We start from the raw sequence: 23,520 nt of genomic DNA, 5'->3' as shown, positions 1-23,520 counted from the left end.
TCTAGGCTTGCTTCAAGTATTTTGTCTGAAAATCTTTTTTACTCGTTTTCTGAGAACAAGTAAAAATATTCTTCTTTCATTTTTAATTTGATCCGACATCTAGAATTCAGCTGTTAAATACATTCTCTGTCCCGGTTTAAGCATGCATTGCCAAGCGCTTTTGTTTACAAAATTCAGTGAAGGGGTCAGTCTAGTAATCTGTTTAGGCTCTAAATAGAAGCAGAAAGGCAACCTAGATATACATGAATAGGGTCATTTTTCATGTGGCTAAACTAACAGACTCATGGCTGGGGTCACAATGGGGAAAAAAACCTGGCAAGGGCTGTGAGCTTTGATCCCTAGAACACGCCACCCCCTTTCTATGGACAGAACATCTATTCAGCCCTAGACAAAGAAAGATGCTTTTCTTACTCTATGGGGGAAATATGAGCATCAGGACAGACAAGTGGGACTGCCCCACAACTGCAGCTTCCAGGAACATCTTCCCCACCTCCCCTGCTGAAAGCACCGCTACAGCGATACCACTGCTGGCAGCAGGGACAGGGACAGGCACAGAGTAGAGACACTCTTTGAAATTATTAAATAACTCAACCACCACTTAAAAAGCAGCTTCTGTCTGCAGCAACAAGGACAGACCTAGAGATTACCATACTAAGTGAAGTAAGTCAGAGAAAGACAAACATTATATGATATCACCTACATGTGGAATCTAAAAAAAAAAAAGATACAAATGAACTTATTTCCTTACAGACTTCAAAAACAAACCTACAGGTTACCAAAGTGGAGATGGCGGGGGTGGGGTGGGGATCTGGGATTGGCACATGCACACTATTGTATGTGGAGCGGATGGTTGACTGGGACCTGCACAGCGAACTCTACCCAGTATTCTCGGGATAACCTATATGGGAAAAGAATCTGGAAAAGAGTGGCTATGTGTATATGTATAACTGAATCACTTTGCTGTAAAGAAGAAATTATCACAACATTGTAAATTAACAAGATTTCAATAAAACTTTAAAAAATGCAGTGGCGGGGAGGGATTTCCTGTCATGGCTCAGTGGAAACAAATCTGACTGGCATCCATGAGGATTCGGGTTCGATCCCTGGCCTTTCTCAGTGGGTTAAGGATCCGGTGTTGCCATGAGCTGTGGTGTAGGTCGCAGATGCAGCTCTTATCCCAAGTTGCTGTGGCTGTGGTGTAGGCCTCAACTACGGCTCCAATTCTACCCCTATCCTGGGAACCTCCATATGGCTCGGTGTGGTCCTAAAAAGACAAAAAGGAAAAAAAAAAGAAAAAAGTGGTGGGGGGAAGCAGCTTTCTTCACTTTTTTTTTTCTTTTTAGGGCCGCACCATGGCATATGGAAGTTCCCAGGCTCAGGGTCAAATGTGAGCTGCAGCTGAGGCCTACGCCACAACCACAGCAACAGTGGATCCAAGCCACATCTGCAATCTACACCATGGCTCATGGCAATACCATATCCTTAACCCACTGAGCAAGGCCAGGATTCAAACCCACATCTTCACGGAGACTACTATGGGGTTCTTAACCCACCGAGCTACAAGAACTCTGCTTTCTTCACTTCTATATCCCACTGGAGGTAGGGTGGTGGTAGGCACCCCAATAAAGGAGACATAATGGGGAGTTCAGAAGAGTAAAGAAATTGCCAAAATAAAGAAAGCAGTGATTGTGGACTAGTTCAGAGTAAATGAAGAAGCAGGGCTCAAGGGTTTCACTGAAACAGTGATTCTAAAAACAGTACATCTGTATCAAAAACTAAATTCTTAAAGTCATATTGATGTATTTGTTCATTAGTGCTTTCATTTTACTTATGGGAAAGGGCTGTTTACAGTGAAATGCCCGTCTGTGATCCTACCAGCCCACCTCGACCCCGCTTCTACTTTCTCTTCTGCTCACCCTGCTCAGACATCGGCCTCTATGCTATTCATCAAACACTCACAATACACTATTACCTTGGGGCTTTCTCTGCTTTCTTCTTGGGTAGTCCCACCCTGCCCCCCGAAAGCTACTCAAGGTGCTCCTTCAGCTGCTTCAGGCCTTTGTTCAAACGTCCCCTTATCAGAGAGGAAATTCTGGCAACTCCCATAGGCCCCTTCCTAGAATTCTCCTTGTTTTATCCGTTGCCACATTTACTGCCCTCCCACATAATATGCAATGACTTCTTTGCCTATTGTCCATCTTTTCCCATTAGAATGTAAGCTCCATCAGGGCAGGAGCTTTACTTGTTCAATGCTGCTTCCATAGAACCTAGAAAAAGCTCAGTCAGTAATTACTGAATGAACAAAATCAAGCCCTTAGATAATGCAGACTCCTATACTTTCCAAGTGAACTGAGACAAATCAAAGTGCATTATTCAAAAGAATGGACAAGGGCAGGCAAACGCTAAGCTTCAAACAGAAATTCAGTGGCATCAGTGTCTTCACAGCTTTACATGCCTAATTGTGAACATAAATCTGCTCTTGCCTAGAGTGACTTCTTGTGTTACAAATAACCAGAATAATACACCCATTACTTTCAGGAAACAGAAAAGAAGGTAGGATGATCTAATGATAATTTAAGTTCCAATTTTACAAGGGGATTGATATGTCTTATGTTCCATAAATGACATGAATGGACTCAGGAAACAGAAGAACTTAAAATGAAAATCTGGAGTTCCCGTCGTGGCTCAGTGGTTAGCGAATCCAACTAGGAACCATGAGGCTGCGGGTTTGATCCCTGGCCTTGCTCAGTGGGTTAAGGATCTGGTGTTGCTGTGAGCTGTGGTGTAGGTCGCAGATGCAGCTCGGACCCCACGTTGCTGTGGCTGTGGTATAGGCCAGCAGGTGTAGCTCCAATTGGACCCCTAGCCTGGGAACTTCCACATGCTGAAGGTGTGGCCCTAAAAAAAAAAAAAAAAAAAATCAGAAAAGTAAAATGAAAATCTTATTTCTAAAAGAAGAAGAGTGTGCTTGCACTGTCAGGTCTTCCTTCATACCCTCTCTTCCCTTCCTTCTCTGCTACTCCATCCTCATCTAAATCGGGCCTTGACACCTGAGGTCAGGTGTACCCTCCCAGCTGCCGCAGCACACCTCCTGCCTCAAGACCAGCTCCTCCTGCGATGAAAACTTTTAATTTTCTTCCTGGAATTCATATTTTGGGCTTGGGGGCCAGGGAGGGTCCACAACAAGCTTGTACTACTTTTGTAATTTAAAATTTGAAAATGACAGAGGCGTTCCATGGCTCGCTATTGTTTCCAAAATAAATTTTAAGCTTCTGAACTCGAAATTCAATACCCTCCACAATTTGCTCCATGCCTTCCCTCTCCTGCCTTCACTCAATTCGAATCTGCAGGTGCCGAAAAACTGCCCCCTTCACATTCTACCCCAAGACTATTTGTCCTCTTCTTCTCCCACCACTTTGTCCTTGCCATGTTTTCAGCTTAGAATGCCCTCCTTCTCCCTCCAACAGAATTCTACCGCAAGTCTAAGGGCTAGCTCAGAATCGGACTCAGGAACTCTGGTAGAAATTATGGTCAGGTACACACTTTGTGAGAGATTAGCCATTGTTAGAGGTGTCAAATATGGTCTGAAAATATAAGGATGCTCTCACCAACTCCACCCACACTGAGAGGCTAGGTTCCTATGAATCCCTACTTGTATTATGAAGCCTTATTTAACCACCTGTTGGGTATGACTTCTTGCCCATTTTGGAGGCGATGGCCTATCCCACTAACAAGGCAATTATCATATGCTGGCATCGCAGTTATAGCACGGCTGGATTTTCATGCCTGTGCCTCATCTCCTTAGCTCTCGGCAACCTCCAGAAAGACAGTGTCTCATGGCACCAGCACTCTCTGATGCAAATAATAGGTACTTAGTATGTTCTTTGGGAATGATGCTGCAAAAGGGCACAGTTCATATAGGAATAGTTTGGGAAGGACATAAAAGAAAGTGGGGATAGGTCAAGAAGCAGCAAGAAACACTGCTCTGTATTCTCTCCTGAAAGGGTCACTTGGGTGCAGTCACAAGAGGAAACACAGGCAAGGCTCGGGAAAATAGGTACCATGCTCACAAGCACTACGAGACAGAATCACTGCCTGCCACCTGGGGGCCACAAGGGATGGGGGAGTGGGGGACCAAGGGAGCAGGCTCAAACAGCCTGGTGTGGCCAAGAGAGTAAGGATCCACGGACAAGTGACTTTAACAGGGGGGATCAGGGGTGTACAAGCAAAAGGTGTGATATATTTTGCTGGTGTGTCTGAATGTCACTGGGTCACATTCGGGGGTGGCAAGAAGGGGGACCTGAGGCAGAGGCCAGCCCATCACACTGGTGTACCTGGTCACCTGGGTTGGGGGCTCACAGCCTACCCGTAAGGATGCTGAGGCAGCAGGAAAACATGAAGTTTAAAATTTACAGTGCAAGCATTAATTTCCCCAGGCTGCTGGAGGGCAAGTTCAAATTCATTCTCCCAGGGTTCTGTGCTTACTCACTTCACCTACTCCTAGCGGGTCTATTCATTTCAGTGGGTGTGTCCTCAAGGACCCACAAAGAATCTTAAGGAGCATGGACTTGCCTAGGGAAATCCTGATGTGTCATCACATTCCTCTGGAATCACAGGGAAAACGTCAAGGCCAAGACTGTGAGATTCATGATGGCCGCAAGGGCAGGGAGCCCTAGGCCGAGATCTTCTGGGTCAGCAGCCAGGACAGGCTTTGCCCAGGAACTGTACCACCTCTTTCGGGGAGGGCTGGTCAGACAGGAGGTAGTGCCGGAAAAGCTCCCTGCACAGAGGCAAAGTGGAGCGAAGCCATGGGAGGGGCCTCATGCAACCGAGTCCTGAGGCAGATGGGGCTCAAGGCTTCTGGTTCACCATCTGCGACGCCTGAAAAGGTGCCCGCCTAGGAGCCAGAAGGCTTACATTTATGTTCCAATTACTGCTGGCTACTGTGTGACCTTGGAGCCTGGCAAATCAACCCTGGACATTCTGTTTATCCAACAACAAGTCTGAGACGCAGCCATGATGAAAATACAAATTAAAAACACCAGAAGTGGAATTCCCTGGTAGCCTAGCAGTTAAGGATCCCATATTGTCGCTGCTGCAGCAAGGGCTTAATCTCTGGCCCGAGAAGTTCCACATGCCGCAGGTGTACCCAAAAAAATAGAGGGAAAAAAAAAACCTACTTAAACCACCACTGATAATCAAAATCAGAATCAAATATAAGTTTCAAGGCCACCACTGGAAAGGAACTAACTAAAGTTTGTCATTGGCGAGGTTGTGCACCCCATAGTCCAGCCTGACCCCCGGGCACGCCACATCTTTTAATGGCCTTTCTTCCCCTTCTACCCAGAATCTGCACAGTGAGACAGCTACCATATCAGAACGGTCACCTGCATTCTCCCATCTACAAGCACTCACCCTCTGAACCTCGATCAACCAGCAATGACAATGGTTAACCTCCTTGTTAGTTCATCACACCTCCCAAGTAGAATAATACTTCAGCCCAGTAAAGACACTTTCAAGAAATAATTCTAGGAGTTCCCTTTGTGGCTCAGTGGTTAATGAACCTGACTGAGATCCATGAGGATGAGGGTTCGATCCCTGACCTCGCTCAGTGGGTTAAGGAGTGGTGTTGCTGTGAGCTGTGGGGTAGGCCAGCAATTACAGCTCCGACTTGACCCTAGCCTGGGAACTTCCATATGATGCCACGGGTGCAGGCCCTAAAATAAAAGCAAAAAAAGAAAGAAAGAAAAAAATAATAATTCCAGGTATAGGCATTAATAAAAGAGAAAACAAACCAGGAAAAACTTATTTTCAAGCCACTCTCCTTCCCACCCAGAACTATTTACCCTATTATTTGAACAACAAACAAATAAACCCTCTAACAATATAGTTTGAAATGAACAAGGGATCTGTTACTCTTCCCTTCCAGTCAACCTGCTGTCTAGTTCCACCCTGGCTCGTTGCATTTCGCTTATCAGTGAAGCCATTTCTCTTAGCACTGTGCCTGTGGGTCTCCCTGCTGTGATTCCACTGGATAGTTGTTTTCACAAGAAATTTCTACCATTACCTCCCATAGGAGGGGAATGAGAGGAGGAAGTAGAGGTCTGGATTGAACCTGGTAAGGAAAGGGTGCTTGGGCTTCTGAATGACTCTTTTTGATCAGGTACAGTAAAAAGAAAAATACCTGGTTAATAATTGCTTAATTACAATGCTCTAACCTGAGTTAGTTTTATTAAGTTCTTGAAGAATCCGGTTACAGCATTTGAATCCTCTGTCCTAGGGGAACTAGAGCAGCCAGTCGACCCTAGAACACTGTAAGCAGCAGATGGCTCCTAGTTCTGATGGAGGCACAGCTGACTGCGCTGCAAACTAAACAGGGCACCTAACAGGTGCAGAAGGAAACGGCCAAAGACGGGATTTCCAGCCTCACCTTCCTTTCCTGCTTGACAAAAGGGAACAAAAGGGAACATTACAAGAAGGGGATAAGTTTTTTTGTCAAGGACTACCATCAAATTCCCCTATGAAGAAGGGTGTTCCTTGGAGGTTTTTTGTTTGTTTGTTTAGGGCCACACATGCAGCATATGGAGGTTCCCAGGCTAGGGGTTGCATCGGAGCTACAGCTGCAGGCCTGTGCCACAGCCACAGCAATGCCAATCCAAGCTCCATCTGTGACCTGTGCCACAGCTCACAGCAACGCCAGATCTTTAACCCACAGAGCCAGGGATCGAACCCTCATCCTCATGGATGCTAGTTGGATTCTTAACCTGCTGGGCCACAACAGAAACTCCACTGGAGATTTTAATGTTAAATATAATTTTCCCAGCTTACCTTTCCTAACCTCTCATATCAAAAACTTCCCTTTTTTTTCTCCTGGGCTAAAGACCACGCCAAGCAATAGCATAATATTGCTCTCTCGCATGAATTCTGTGCTGACTTCTGACTCTAAAGTTATTTAACTCTACGAAAAGGAACATGTTGACAATTCAAGCATCTAGAAAAATGACGATTCTGGCACTGTATATACATTGGTGGAGAATGAAGACTGTTATAAACATATAAATAATATCTATCATGAGTATCAATACTGTATCTTGAGAAGACAAAGCTAAAAACTAAGTAACGTTTGGCTACATGTGTGGCATTTGTTCAAGCAATTCTTTCTAAAGGAAGTACATATCACTTTGAGAGTACAATACTTACATACATTTATATTTTAACATATATATATATATTTAACATACTATCAAGTATCAGGGTCGTTGCTATCAGCTCTCAGGGTCATTTACACTATTCAGCTATTCAGACCTCAAACTAACACAAAAGAGGTCAGATCACACCCACATCACTGCATTAAAATGACAGTTGTTCTTTCCTAAATATCTGACGAAATCTGTTTCTAGATACAGGAATATCAAAATAGTGATATCCCAGGACTACTTTACCCATATTTTCCAGGATATCTGAATCTTTTCTTTTTTGAAGTGGTAAAATCATATGTGTAGCTCAAACACAAAGAAAAAAGATTTAAACCAAATTCAAAGCTAAGAAAGAGAAAACAAATAAGCATTTACCTTTATTAAATCCATTAAATGACAACACATTGCTGAGTTATTTGTATTTAATGGGTGACAGCCTTCTGTTTAGATAAAATGAAAGGAGGGGGAAAAAAAGCCCTAGAATTTGTCTTCTCAGCTTTCTAGATGTATTGAGAATGCTTTATTCAGAACTTCCTGTTTAAAATTAAAACAGACATAGGTCCACAGAAAATAGCAAACTCTTTCATATTTTGGATACTATAAACACAAGAAAAAACTCTTTCAACATGTATTTTTCTTCTGTATTTGACTAGTTATCAGTCAAACCATTAGTTTGTTAAACAGACTTCTAATAAAGAACTGTAATATCTACGCAAGGGGATATCTTGGGGAACAAAATATTTAGATGAAATGTTGCTTACAGTCAAGCACAGGTCGATTATCCAGTTTCTGAAATTCTGAAATCCAAAAGACTCTGACTTTGCAACTTATTTGTAGGCAAGACCTGACCAAACCTGAATTCATTTAGCAGCAAAACCTAACCTGAACTGATCTGAGGCTGTTTATAGCCTTTACACCACTTCATGTGAATATATGTATTCAGCTACAGATACAGTAATGTGTTTGATGATAGAGTATTTCTTTAGCCCCACAGGGCAAGCTACTAAATATAAGCATATGCACTGAAGTTGGAAACATATCCAGTCTCGAAGGTTGGGTAAGAAATGATGGGCCGGATTAAGGTTAGTCAAGCCATACTGAGCTGTACTGAGCACCACTCAAGGTCAATGGGCCATCACCTATGTTCTCATGATTTGAACCCACCATTTACTGAACTTATATCCAGCTCCTCTAACTGGATTCTCCTAATAACTCTTTTGTTAATAAGATGATCACTCCCTTAGTCACCCATCCCAAACTTCCTAGCTTCCTATAATTTCACCCTTACTCTCACCTCCTCATATCCCATCAGCTGTTGAAGCTTCGCAAAGTTGCAAGAATCCCGCTCCTGCTGCCCACTGTCCCACCCCGTTCCAGACTCGCCTGAACAATCTCAAACCTGCAGGAATACAGGAGGCTCCAAAAACACTTTCCTACATCCTTTCACTCCCCTAATATCTCCCTCTTCCTCCAATTCCCACCAGATTCTGCTTCAAGATGAATTGTGTCATCATCTCCCATCTTGTCCAAATACTCATCTTGATTCAAGTACTGCAATGGAAGAGATAAAGTCCAAAATATAAGACCAGCATATAAAGACCAAGAATTTCGACACAAGTTGCTTTTCCACTGCACCTCTTGCTCTTTCCTAACACAAACCTTTCACCTGGGTCAAAATGAGCAGGACCTCCTCAGTTTTCATCCACCCTGCAAAAAGCTAAGTAACTGTTTTCATCTCTTTGGCTCACGCCCGCTACCCTACAACCTTAAACTTGAAATGAATTTGTTGCATCATATCGGACAATTTTAATCTCACTCATGCTTCAGACTCCTTACATCCCACATGGGCAACAAAGTTTTCTTTCGCCTTTCTGGTCCATTGCGAACTCCCTTCTTGAATTCCTACAGCTCTCACAGTCTGTAGGATTCAGCTGATACTTGATATTCATTTCCTTGTATTATCAGAGTAATTAATTTTTCATGCATATGTACCTTATCTCTTTAACCAGATTTTAAATTCCTTGAGACTAGAGACCGTGTCTGATATTTTATAAAGGAACAAATGAATACAATTCTATAGCTTACAATAAAAAGGCAACATTGGCAAAGGTAAAATGTAAAAGACAAAGGAATATTAATTTATTTATTCATTTAAATGGATCAAATAATACTATGTGCCCAGCATTGTTTCAGACAAGGAGGATTAAATGATAAGCAACACAATGCGATCCCTGCTCTTGTGAGATTTATGGTACGGCTAGGAAATGAGACACTAATGAAATAAATATACAAATGAGTATATATGTTTTGAAAAAGGAACTTTACAATATTAACAGGCCCAGAATCATTTTCATACACTCTACCTGTCTGCTCATCCTGAGTCATTCTGCCCTTCTTTCATGTTAAAAAGAAAACTGCAAATAGCAGAGGCTCTCTGCACATGTTAGAAAACAAAGAAACGAGGGAGTGCCAACAGCAGGAGCCATTCATTTGTCACAATCTTGATGTTCTAAGATCCAGCCTCAGATAAAGCTATTCAATCAGAAGGCATTATTTAGACCCTGATCACTCTACCCCCCGTATAATTACTTTCAGGGAATAGAGTATCACAAAGTGCTCTTATGTTTAAAGCCATATGTTAAACTTTTATGAAAGTTTGCTTTAAAACACAAGAATACAAAATCCATTTCTGCACTTGACATCTTTCCATTCAGTGTCTCCTGCACACACACACAAATCCTTACCAGAATTTAGGGCAAGATATTCCAGAATTTAGGGCAAAGAAAAATTCCCATGAAACTTGCAGTTTTCATCATTTCTGATACCCAAAGCTGCACAATGTATCACATTTCCCCTTTTGCCTAGCCTCCAAGGAAGCTCAAAAACCAACAAGGTGGCAAAATTCATGAAACTGAAACATATTTGGTTCTGTAGTCCTCATTCCCATTCCTTTTGTATTAAATATAAATAACAACTTTTTTGTAAATCATTTCAATTCCCTTTTGGAATAAAAATGATTTCCTGAATAAGCTAAAAAACTTAAAGTCCCCCATTTGTATAAGTCTTATTAGAATAATAATTTTAGATGTCTCTAGTCATGGATATCCCCAATGCAAAATCTTCAAAAAAACTATGATTCATTATTTGAACACATATTTATTTTTTTAACAATGGAATCATCCAAAAAATGGAAAAGAAAGGCATTGGAAGATATACTAATATTCCAATGGAATCCAATTTTCATAAATCCCTAATATAATAACCACCTTAACAAGATTCAGTGTTAAACCTAAAGAAATTTTTCTAAAATGTATTCATTCTGATTTCACATGTGCTCTTAAATTATATTTTGCACTTGGGAAATGTAGGATTTGCGACGAGTCTGAAATCTTAAAATTTTAGCCCTGATATGTAGAAAAACCAACTCTCATTTTATGCCAATCACACACCACAGGTGAGAGGGGAATAGTTTTAAATGCGCTTAATCATTTCTGTCTCTGATAAAATGCAATTTCCAATTTGCCAGAGTCAGTATTTTTCTTTGGGACAAATCCCACTACAAATTGTAAAACATGAGAGGGTTTCACACTGTTAACTAAATAGCCACAAAACTGTAACATTCATGTCTCACAAAAACCAAAACTGAGAACCAACACACTGGATGAAATCACATGCTCACACAATCATTCCCTCTTCCTCACCTGTGCTTTAAAATGGCAATCTTGTGTCATCCCTTTGGAGTCTCCTGAGACTTTCCATAATAAAACAAATGAGGGAAGACTCAACAAACTAATAAATGAAAGGGGTAGCAGCAGTCTATCATATAGTTTTACTTGGCACTTCATTAGAGAATTACAAAAAAAAAAAAAAGAAACTGTTTACTTGATCACACAAAATGATTCGGATTATTGTGTCAACCGTACCAATTTCTGTAGCAAAAAAAAAAAAAAAAAAAAAAAAAAAAAAAAAAAAACACCACTTCTGGGCTTTTATTAATAATCCCACTCTTCCCAACATACATACACCTTCCTCACCACTGCCATCACCAACCATAGCTTGGATCTACAAATTGTTAAAGGTTTAGATATGGCCTCTCAAACAAACGAATTATGTACAAATGCTAGTCTGAGGGGAGTAAGGGAAGAATCATTTATCACATTCCAAATCAATGAGACTGATGTGTGCACCTGCATTAAATTTTGGGCTCTTTTCCGTAAGGCTGCACGGCTTCAGTTCCAGAGCACCGTGCCATACATTCCTTGGCGTGAGTGGACACAGTTGGAGGTGGAGGAAAGACAACTTAAGCCTGACAGGAGGGAGTCAGAGAACGTGTCACAGAGAAGATGATGCTTGAACTTGGATATGAAGGAAAAAGAGAAATTAGCCAAAATAACAAGAAGATGACAAGCATAACAGGCACAGGAGAGCACACATGCAAAGGCAGAGAGACAAGAGAGAACATAGGAGGTTGGAGAACCAGGAAATAAATCTGCCCAGTGTGCAATGTTAAAAGACCAGGTGGAAAGTCAGGGAGGAGGGGATGGCAACGTGCTTTGGATACAACTAGAGTTTAGATTTGTTCTGTAGGTCACAGGAGTGTAACCGAGCAGGACCCTGTGGAGCCCTCCCAGAGTGGACACCACCCCACCCACATTCATGTCCTCCACTTGCCTTTTTATCTATAGAAAAACTTTAGTCAAAGAACCAATTTAATCAGAGAAGCAGAAAAAAAAAAATACAGAGGAAAAAAAACAGTAATAATAATTCAGCCATTCAACAAAAGTCAAGGACCTTTGGTCCTTCAAAGACTGTAGATGATATTCTGAGCCATGTCCTTGAAGCTGCTTTTCAGGTGCTGAAGCCTCCAGCAGGTGGAAAAAGTCAACTGCACACTGCCCATAAGCACCAAGACCCCAGAATGGTTGAAACCGGAAGGTTGATGATGCTGACTCCCAGTGACCTCACCTCCCACCAATCGGGAAAATGTCCATGAACTGACCGCGCCCTGCTCCTCAAACACTATAAGACTCCTCACCACCCCCTCCAATGGGGGCACAGTCCTTGAGGCGTTAGCCTGCTCTGTTCCCCTCTTTGACTGGCAGTGAAAGCTACTTTTTCTATTTCCTCCAACTATGCCTCCGAGTTTCTATTTGGCATCAGTGTACAGAGGCAGCCAATATTTCGGCAACTGGAGCCATGTTAAAAAAAAAAAGATTCCAATAGCAGAATCTAGAATGCATTAGAGAAGGAGAGAACCATTAGGAGCAAATGACTAAGAGACTGTGAATGAAGGAAGAAACCACAGACGTTAAGAAGGATAGAAGGAGACGACAATTTGGAGTCCAGCAGAAAATTCAACTGGGAGTCTAGTTATTATCCTACCCGGTTATCGCCAAGTATTGTGGAAGATTATTACTCCTTCTCTAATAGCCTATATAATTTCATAGATTTTTTAGTAAGAAAAGCAAAGTAACTTGCCAAATAGAAGTGATTAAGCTGACTATATTATAAAATCTTTTCTATTGTAAGCAAAATTTAAAAGGACCCACTTTAGCATTATTTTAAAATAATTTGTAGTCAATAAAACTACTTGAAATATAGAGTATTTTCAGGACTGAATTATTAATACCAATAAGAGAATTAAAAAGTAAGCCATGGCTAAATGTGATTTCAGTATAAGAGATAAGACTACAATAGAATAACTTAACAAAATGTAGCAATTACAAAGCCAGATGATCTGCCCCTTATTATCAATACCATTCTTTTGACCATATGCTTCTCATTTGATCTTATAATAAAGGCAGATAACTTTTCACCAAACTGCACATTTTGGTCTAAGGTTGCCCTAGCTTTCTACGCTGAGCAAATTTATGGAATGGATTACAAATATATCCAGCCACTGCTTATAATGGGCAGCTATTGCTTTATCTGCCCAGCACCCTTCACCCACTTTTGAAAACTGTCTTCTACTTACCACCTCCCCTTGACCTCTTTTATCCATTTGATGACAACCATCACATCATGTTGGCTCAATGTCCAGTGGACAGCCCAGTTCACACCCAGTTCCTAGTTACCCTCTGTGTCAATGACCCAGCTCCACATTTAACTTTAATTCCACTCCCTAAGGAACACACCCTGGTTGGGAATCACCACTGAAGAAGGGTTGTACTGCGTTGCCACAGGCCATCTAGCCACACCCATCAGCCCTTTCCCTTTTCAAACTCCCACTGCACCTGCTCCGTTTCACTCAAATCCTCAGGCCCTTACCCACCCATCCCCAGATCACCTTCCCCTCTTCCTCTCTAGGTCCAGCCAGAACCCCCCACTCATCAAATCAATCTGTCTTTTACTAGAACTCTCCATTTATTTTTCATCCTTTGTTTCCAATACAACAAGCCTGAGCATTCCCTGCCCAGATGAATCACTCAAATTCTGTTCCAGGTGACTGAGCTCTCACAGAGAAAACTGCTCAGCTGTTCAGACGGGTGTCATTCAAATGGACAGTGGCCGACTGCCCCGGGGGCACTGCGAGCACCAGAAACCCTTTTATTTGTCCTAGTCGGTTCACATCCACACTTCCTAGAGTAGCTCTTCCAACTCTGAGCACTTTCTCAAGCCCCTTGCTCATCAGCCCCTCCATCTTTTCCTTCAGCTCCTCCCTCCTGTCATCAGGTGAGAGCACATTCGGCGCCCGCTCCCCCACCTCAACCACACCTACTAGAGAACCAACATTCATCTCACTCTCCCTTGCTGTCCTCTCTAAGGCCACTATTTGTGCCTGTGTCTGTGACTTATATGTATCTATATACCTATTTTTTGTTACTTCCCTAAACCACTGCCATTTATTTCTAAGCAAACTTCTAGACTGAAAATACCCACACTTCATCACCTATAATCTCATAATTGCTAAATTCAAATTTTATTACTAAGTTCTCTTCCTAATTGACCCAGGAGCATTTAAAACTTTCTTTTGCCCCATAGCACTTACCACCTCTTTGCATATTATGCATTTATTTCTTTAGCACTTTCTCCCTCCTATAGGATGTGTTTATGAGGGCAGATACCCTGCTTTTTTGATTCGGTGTCTAGAATAGGGCCTGGCATAATAAGTAACCAATGAATATTTGTTGAATAAGTAGCACCCACCCCCTGGCTAAAATCCACTGGGCCAGAGGTAGGAACCACACCCAAAGTGGGTCAACTTCATTTAAACCTAGCAGTTTAAACTTGGAAGGAGGAGTCAAACCAGGCTTTGAGAGCAGATATGAAGTGATCTTCAGTGGGAAGGGAAGATAAAGCAGATACGATAGAGAGGTGGAGATAAAGACCATCCTGATGGGATTCAAGGCCCTATTTCCAGCTAGCCCGATTATCAAAGCAAATCCTACAATCCTACCCTTGGTCTCTGTGAACTATCCCAATATCCTTAGAGTAAGTTACCTTTTAAACAATGTAGTCTCTTTTTCTGTTGCTTACTATCAAGAGATTCCTCACTACAGCACTGTTCTGTGGTTCATCAGGCTCAAATTAAACACCCTGAAGCCAATGTTCAAAAAAAGAGGAAAGAAAGAAATGAGGGCAGAAAGTTAGAGTCCCTGTTCTAATTCTCCGAATGAACATGTGTAAATATATAGGCAATGGTTAGCTTGCTTTACTGAGAATGTGGTGGGATATGGAGGCATTCTCTTTATGATGTACAAACCCTCTATAATAAACTACTTAGGTACGGTTTATGAGAAAAGAGCTATTTCCATGCCTTCTCTAAATAAGATTACACACATATTCATTTGAGCTGTAACACCGTTTTTTAAAAATTAAGTTTAGAACTAATTTTACCCCATGCCAATATTCCTTAGGCCACAGAAAAGTACACCATTAAACAAAGAATAGTTGAGGAACCAGAGTTATAAAAGCGCATAGCAAATTAAGGCTGGAAGGCAAACTGAAAAGCATCCTAAATTGGCATTTAGAAATAGCAACACTCTATCCTGGAGAACAGAATTAAATAATTATCTACGAGTTACATTCCATGGGTACTTACCAAACAAACGCTGATGGAACAGAAATTTGCCAGCTATTAGTCCTATGAGAATGGCAAGTAGCCATAGAAGCACCTTCAGAAGCCTCCAGCCAACTCCTCTAGGGTATTTATTTGTTACAAACGAAAAACAGTTTCCAACAACAATCACATTGGCTTCTGTCTGGCTATGAGAAACAGGGTCCTCCGCAAATATCAAGAAGTTAAAGAAGATCACCAAGTAAGCCACAATCATGCGAGACCAGGGATGCTGGAAATAATAACGAAAGTCTTTACCCATCCTTCAAAACTTCACTGCCGTAGTTTACCTGCGTAAGAAAAGACACACACGGAGTTAGAGCAGCAAAACAAACTCTCTTCCTGTTATCTGTTCAGATTCAAAACAGCTCAATAAAGAGGTATTTGGGGAGTTCCAGTTGTAGCTCAGCAGGTTAAGGACCCGACATAGTCTCTGTGAGGATGCAGGTTCGATTCCAGGCCTCTCTCAGTGGGTTAAGGATCTGGCCTTGCCGCAAGCTGTGGCGTAGGTCGCAGAGGCAGCTCTGATTAGATCCCTAGGCCCGGGAACTTCCAAAGGCCACACCTGTGGCCATAAAAAGAAAAAAAAAATTTTTTTAAAATATAAAAGAGGTTTTTGGAAAAGATCTGCTCCTATTTATGGCACCAAGACAAGTCCGAGGTTGAGGATAATAAATATTGCTCCTTTCCTGTCAGCTCATCATCCCTCTGATCATATGGGGATTCAGGAAAGAAAGTAAAAGCGTTGGGGGAGAGTAAAGGACCTGAGAAGGCAGAGCATGGCCCAAAGTTGGGATGAATGACTGAGACGACTTGTCGAAATCATCTCAGGAGGAAATGCAGAACAAAACAACAAGGCAATACTCACCCTCTGTTAGATTATTATGTTTTATGTTACAAACATAATACAGATCATTTAAAAATTAAAGCAGGTAGACTGAGCACGTATGAACAAAAAATAAACACACTTCTCTGCCCAAATCCCTCTCCTCAGGGTTAAGGTCCCTTAATAACTTGCTGCATATACTTCCAGACCTTTTTTTTTAAACATTGAAAAATGTTCACAGCCTATGTGTCAAATAATTTCCAACAGAGAGTAAGTTTCAGGAAATAGCTAAGTCTATGGAGGAATAGTTGCACACAGGAGGGCCTGGGCAACTCTGCTGTGGAAGGGAGGAGGAAGGGGAAGCTTTTGCAGAGGAGGATATACCCAAATTAGAGGTTGGAGGAGTAGGAGGACTTTTTTTTTCCCCCAGTGAAGAAGGCAAGAGCACCCAATCAAGGCACATGAGAAGGCTCGGAGGCACTGCAAAATACGGTCCTAACATGGACATGCGCTGAGAGTACAAAAGCTTTCTTAAAATGCTGATGTCCAGGCCCCACCCCCTAAATCTTGCTCAGCGCCTCTCTCTGCCCTCTTTGGGCGCCAGCCAGCCTGCCCACGGGACGCAAAGGAACACAAGCCTACCTTGGTCCACCAGGACTGTGTCCAGGTGATTAAGTCTATGTAATTCTGGGACTGTTTTGGCGAGCCCATGTGGTGCTCAGATTAAGCTACAGCTCCTTTTTTTTTTTTTTTTTTTTTTTGGCCACCCCTCCGGCACATGGAAGTTCCCAGGCCAGGAATCGAACACAGCAGGGACCCAAGCTGCTGCCATGGCAATGCTGGATCCTTAACCCACTGTGCCCCAAGAGAAGTCCTATAGCTCTCTTTTTTCCCAGCAATAAAGCTGATTAAACCTGAGGAAGCAATAATAATAATAGATTCTCATTTTGCACGTGGCTAAAAATACGAAGATCAAGTCACAAGCCTGAGATAACTTTAAGTCAATAGAAGATCTGAGAATAGGCCCCAAGGCTCCCACGTTCCAGTTCAATGTTCTGCACTGATGAATGTCAATTAAATTCACAATCTAAGCTAATGAAGACTTGTCTGAGCCATTTTAGTAAAGGAAGGCAAATGCGCAAAAAGACTGGCAATAAAATTTAGCAAAACAGTCACTGTGCCTTGGATTCATAAACCTTCTAAGAAATGTCAAGTCCCTAATGATCTTCATGAATACTCTGAGATATCTGTTCCTAGGGGCTGTAGCTCAGATCACATAAGGAACGGTGATTGTTTCCTAGGTGAAGTTCATCACCCAAAGACCCATGTGGTTCTCACAACAATGAGATCAGAGAAAGTGGAGAAGAACGGAAGCAAACATCATGCGGTGTCAAGGAATTCAATGTGCAAGGATGGGTCAGCTGTCAATTCAAGTTCATGCAGCATCTTTAGAAATGTCCAAAGACCATTATCAAAAGAGAACACAGAGGAAAACCTCAAGGACAATGAGACTTGAAGTGGGAATTGTTTCCACCTGCCCATCAGAACTGAACAGGAGTATCAACTGAGAAGTTAACAGGTTTCTCTTGTTGCTTCTCCTACCAGTGAGGGATTCTGGTGTCGATGCCTCCCCCCCCCCCCACACCTCCCTTCCCCACCCACACACAAGCAAGGCAGCAGGATTTAAAGCACTGAATACATGCTCTTTTTTAAATAAATGCTTTGTGAGGGTTGGCATCTATCTATTTTATTGGTGTTGTTTTTTAACCTCAGAATCCTGCTTTGTAGGCTCTGTTAATGCCCACATGCCCAAACTGAATTAGAACATTCCACAAAATGTGGAGACAGCAGTTCCTCTCCAGTATTTATACTGCTTCAAGAGAGGGAACTCTAACACCGAACAACAATCCTGCTGTGTTACGGATCCTCATTCCCACAGCAGTGCTATGAATGCTATCACTCCCATGCTACAGGTAAGGAAACAAAGAAGCAGAGCAGGTGTGCCTCATTAGCTCACATAGCTAGTGAGTGGAAGAGCTGGCACTTGAATCAAAATCCATCCCTAGCCCTTGATCCCGTGAACACATCACAACAAAGCTCGAAGGGTTGTTCCATAAATACTTCCCATCATGTTTACATACTGAATCTGTTAGAGGAACAGATTTGATGACTTGGACACGAGCCTAGTAAACAGGATCATTTGGCCTTTTTATTTTACACTAAATGTGGTTATTTATTCTTGCCTCATATCCCAAAGCTGAAGCGACGTCTTCTAGGGAGTCCCAAATTTCAAAACCTGCATCATATCCTGAGTAACACCTGTGCCTGCCTCCACTTCCTAACTTCATACACAAGGTTGCTGTAAGTTTGCCTAGTGCTCTTGGCCTGCTAACCAGAGCATCAGAACTGCTTTTCCCTCTGAGGTTCCCATAAAGCATCTTGCTGGTCAATACAACCATTTGACGATTCTAATGTTAATGATCCAGGATTAAGGCTGTTCAAATTGACTGTGCTACTTGGCATACGTAACCCTTTGAATTTTTTTTCAAACTCAATTCTCCTACCGTAGATGAGCTTTTATCTCAAATAAATGTGCGTTTATCTTAGCTCTTAGCAGATCACGGTCAAATGATCCATTGATGTGCTGTCTCCCTCACTAGATCATAACGTCCCAGAGAAGGGGCTGTTTACTTTCAGGGCACACACAGTCCTGGGCTCATAGTAAGCAGTCGGTAAACACCTACTGGATGGGAGGTACACTGTAAAAGAGAAGTCCCCTCACTGTTTCAGATGAGAAGGCAGAGCAACCCACCACTTACCTCCACTAAGGGAAGAGGAGAGCAGCTGAGACCAAAGGCTGCAAGACGACTCTGCCAGGAACAAGCACTGAGGCGCCCCGCCCCCGCCCCCGCCCCGCCCTCTGAGAACCAGACTAACTCATACCATTCAATTCCCTCTCGTAAGTCATGGTATCATCAGTGAGGCCATATCATCAATTAGGCCACTAGCAATATCTTGGACACCTCTGCTTTTTTACCTAACAGCAGTGTCAAAGATATGGTAACGATAGGCTGAAACTTTATATACAGTCTGATAATCCACAGGCCTTCAGTTGTGGTTTCCAATATTTACAGCAGATATTAGAAATGTCATGATTTTCCTACATGCCAGTCTTTCACCTGGTACTAAAGGCTAAGAATGGAAAAATAGAAAGGTAGGTAATTACATTCAAGCTGGGTTGAACAAAGGCACAGCAAAAGCCGTCTCTGGGGCAGGCACTGAGCAAGTTCTGTGGCTGGAACACAGGGCACCTGGGGATGTCCTGGGAAAGTTAAGGATAATGTGGGGCCCATTTAAGGAAGAATATACAGAAGAAATACTGTTCTGTATGTTACTGAGTAAAGACTATGAAATCAAAGTTTTCAGAGCAGAAGAGCGGTACAATGGCTTAGGGCAGGGTTTTGAAAAGATTTCTCCGTCAGTTGGGAAAATGATTCACTGGAATGAGGCATGATGAAAATGGAAAGACTAGTTTGGACACAACGCTAACAGTTTATGTAAAAGACAATCAGGTCTGAGACTAGAACAACACTGACAGCCTAATAATTATTGCAATAATGTGTTTGATTGAACCAGAGCATCCCACCTTCCTTCCTATGGTCTTTACAAATAGATGCAAATACTCAAGGACTTCAGGTGTGTGAATTTCATGTTTCTCAGCAGGGACCCTGGCTCAGGTGATACTTTCTGCATAAGGACAAGTAGGATCAAGACGGCATGTATTTGCACATGTGTATGTAAAAGACCTTGATGAACTAATAAAATATGCTATAAAAAATTACTACTAGCCAAGAAAGGGCACTTGAAGCACAGCCCTGCTAAGGTAGGTTTTGGTCTCTAGTAATACCTAACCAGGCAGCATGAACATTGTTTTCACTGTGAAGCACTATTCCATGATAAAAAAAAAATTGCATCTACAAATTTTCTGAAGCTCCTTGATATGTGTATCTGAAAATTCACCTGCAACCTTTCTTAGCTCTTATCAGAGAGCTTATTAAAAATGATTGTCCCTGTACTCTGCCAAGAGTGGGAACTTTCCTTCAGCACCTTGAATCCAATTTCTTAAAAAGTAATTTTTAAAAAGACTTCCTGTACTTTATTTTTTGCGGTATGCACTTCGTGAAGCAGACAGCTGTGTTTTGGGCACTTCTTGGCTGTATCCATACGAAACAAAGCTAAAGGCTACTTTCTTCAATTGAGCTAGCTATAGTATTATACTAACGTATGTAACGTTGTTTTCAGTTTACAGAAGATTTTTACAATCACTTCATTTAATCCTTAGGAAATACTTTTAAAACTGCCTCACCAAAGGGCAGACAGAGCTTTAAGTTATTAATATCACTTCCTCCAAAGATAAATAATGATAGCCTATATTTATACCACATTTTACCTCTTAATGTTCTGAATGGGTAAAAGCACACCATTAGAATGACTTTACAGAAATGATCAAAGGAATCAGGAACATTTGTTTTTCTGAAGGTAAAACAAATGGCAGCAGGAAGAATATGGTCCAGTTCTACCTGACTCAGCTACTCAGTTCTGTGACCTCGGGCAAATCCAGAAGATCTCTGAGGTCCTATTTATTCACCTATAAAATCCTAATGAAAGTACTTTCCTCACAAGGCTGTAGTGAAGACTAAAGGAAATGTCATTTGTCAAGGGCCTGGCCACTTTCAGGTACTTCCTGCTCTGAAGACCACTGTTAAAATACAAGTGACTCTTGGTTGCTGCCATTAAACATGAGCATGAAAAGAATATCGACTATATATTACATTTACTGGGTGCTTTTTATATGCTGTTCTCAGTGGCAAAGGGTTTGAATATAACAACTCCACAACACAACGGATGGAGAGCATCCCGATTTTACAAACATTGAAAACGAGGCTCAGAACGTTCAAGTTACTTGTCCAAAATCATATATAGAAAGCGGTGAAGTCCAGATTCATTAATTCCATAATCTCATCATTTGTTTGTTCACTACTTCCTGACTGCCCATGTGGGCCAGGCACTGGCCTAAGCGTGAAGGTTACAAACAGACAACACTCCAGCTGCCTTGCCTCAGAGTCTCAATTGAGGGAATCAGACAGTAAACAGAGAAAAATTAAATACACAGTATTTTAGGAAGCTGTAAGTTGATGGAGAAAATTAAAGCAGGAGAAAGTTAAAGAGTGTGGGAAGAATGCCTCACTATAATGTGACAATTGCACAGTTGTGAAAGAAGGAAATGAGACAGGCAGATATCTGGGGAAAGAGTGATCCAGAGAGAGAACCCCAAATCATAAAGACCTGTGCTGGGTGCATGATTCATGCATTTAAGGAACAGCCAAGAGGCGAGTGTGACTGGACAGGGTATCGGTGCAGGGGAGTATGAAAGGACCAGAGAGGTCTGGGCAGCAGCAGCAGCATCAGACCTTGAGGCCATCCTGCCATGTGGGCTTCACCCTGTGTGAGATGGGAAGGAGAGTGATGCAATCTGACCACTCCACCGGATGCTTGGAAATGTATCAGATTCTGGATACATTAAAAAGGAACAGCTGATGGACAGGATGTGGACAAGACCTGTCAAACCCCAGAATGGACTTTTCATTTCCTGAGATGGTGAATGCATTACCTGAGAAGCACACTGTTGGACCAGGTAGCGGCAACGTGATAATAATAAACGTTCTAGAGTGCCTTTTCTATGTTGGGCTCTTGACAAGCAGTTCTCATGCATTATCTCAATTAACCCTAATCCTAATGAAGAAACAGAGATTTTAAAGGGTTATAATCTGCCCGGGGTCATACAGTTACTGACTGGCAGAGGAAGGCGGAACTACCTCTTTATGACCCCAAAGTCAATAAGCCTAACTACCACTGTGTGTACTACAGTGTGAACTTCTGTGTGTTCTCTACAGTGCGAAGTATAACACCTAATGAAATTCCGGTGGGAAGGGAGTAAGACCTGGATAATGACTTGCACCTAGTAGGCAAGCAATAAAACCTTTGCTGATAGATTTGTTAAATGAAAAAATAAGTAGATGGATGACAGCTGGATAAGAGACCCGCCTTAGGTAAGAAAAAAGCACTGAAGATTCAATTCCAGACAGAAGAGACTCTGGATAATGGAATATCCAAATCTGTAAAAGGAGAAATGGCAGAAGATGAGAAAACCAAATATATAGTTACCTAGACCAGCCCTGAAATAAGGATAGGTCTTAGCTTACTATCTTGAATGGTTTGATGGAAAGGCAGACAGCAATGAGGAGATGACACACAGCATTTTACATAATGCAAGTGCTTAATGCAGGTTTTAAAAATACAAATAGCAATAACAACAGAAGTAAAGTTGGAACTTCTTACTTTTTATCCAACACAAGAGACCACACAGCCTTTTAAACAAAAAAGCAACCTTTTAAGTCAATCAATGAAACCACCATAAGTGGCCTTGCTCAGATACCAGGATGGTATTTTTGTGGTACCCTAGCTGATTTAGAGCATCACATCCATAAATCACTTCCTAGACTTTTCTTCACACTGTTTCAACCTTAAAGTTATTTTCTTCCCTTGTTTTTATCCCGCAATCTTTGGAAAAACAAAGCACTGAACCAATGCAAGTTTTTAAAATAGAGAAGCTGAAAGCAAAGCAGGTCTTGGGTTCTCTCTGAAATAAGACATGAGCCATTTTCCATAAAAATGGCAAAATATTTATGAGCCTTTTCATGTCCTAAAGTAGAAAAATAATCACCAATGCTTCAAAAATGTTTAGCCTTCCTTTTCAGTGACATGCGTCGATGAGAAAGAATTAATCACCGTGATCATATTCACCAAAAAAGTAAGTTAATGAATAAAACAAAATTCATTCATATCTGAAATTGTTTGTTAAATGATTGGGAGTTTTAAGAAACAAATCAAATACAATAAACAAGTACTGGCTTCTGGTCACAAGGATCAGATGAAGACGGTATGGGGTGGGGATAAACAGCTGAGTCAAAATATCAAAATTCATAATTACCTTTCAATTACAAAGGCCAGGGGAGGAGAAATAGAGTTAGAAAGTATATGCATGGCAAAAATTCAGTACTTTACAGCAAACATAGCTCTTACTACTACTGCTCTTTATAGTCAATAAATTGGAGGAACTTTTTTCTAAAGACAAACAAAACCCTGAAATCTTCCTACAAGTCCTTCTATGTATTTCAAACAACATTTCATTATAAGGAGGGAAATGCATTTCTTCAACATACTTTTACTCAAAAATTTGTTGTCGTTGTTCATGAGACTTTTATCTACATATAAATACAAAAATAAGCATGTGATGTTTACTAGCATCTCTCTCTCTCTCTCTCATACACACACACTCGCTTATTGTTCCACTGAGGGTAGAATGAATAAGGGCAGAGTGG

The 23,520-nt window shown here is 41.6% G+C and overlaps 1 protein-coding gene across 8 annotated transcripts in view; it reads right to left on the bottom strand.

Annotated features, from left to right (window-relative positions):
* The window catches only part of TMEM117 (transmembrane protein 117), a 485,759-nt gene that overhangs the window by 461,025 nt on the left and 1,214 nt on the right, over positions 1-23,520 (bottom strand). For 6 of the 8 annotated variants that reach the window (XM_021092567.1, XM_021092568.1, XM_021092570.1 and 3 more), the window contains exon 2: positions 15,238-15,542. In XM_021092567.1, coding sequence (XP_020948226.1) covers positions 15,238-15,514 — 277 coding nt within the window. In that variant the 5' untranslated portion in view covers positions 15,515-15,542. Of the gene's footprint in view, positions 1-15,237; positions 15,543-23,520 lie in introns of those variants that run through there. The other 2 variants (XM_021092569.1, XM_021092571.1) reach the window with 2 other exon arrangements.

Source organism: Sus scrofa, chromosome 5 (genome assembly GCF_000003025.6).
Source record: "Sus scrofa isolate TJ Tabasco breed Duroc chromosome 5, Sscrofa11.1, whole genome shotgun sequence".
NCBI lineage: Eukaryota > Metazoa > Chordata > Mammalia > Artiodactyla > Suidae > Sus > Sus scrofa.
This window is presented reverse-complemented; position numbering and strand designations above follow the sequence as displayed.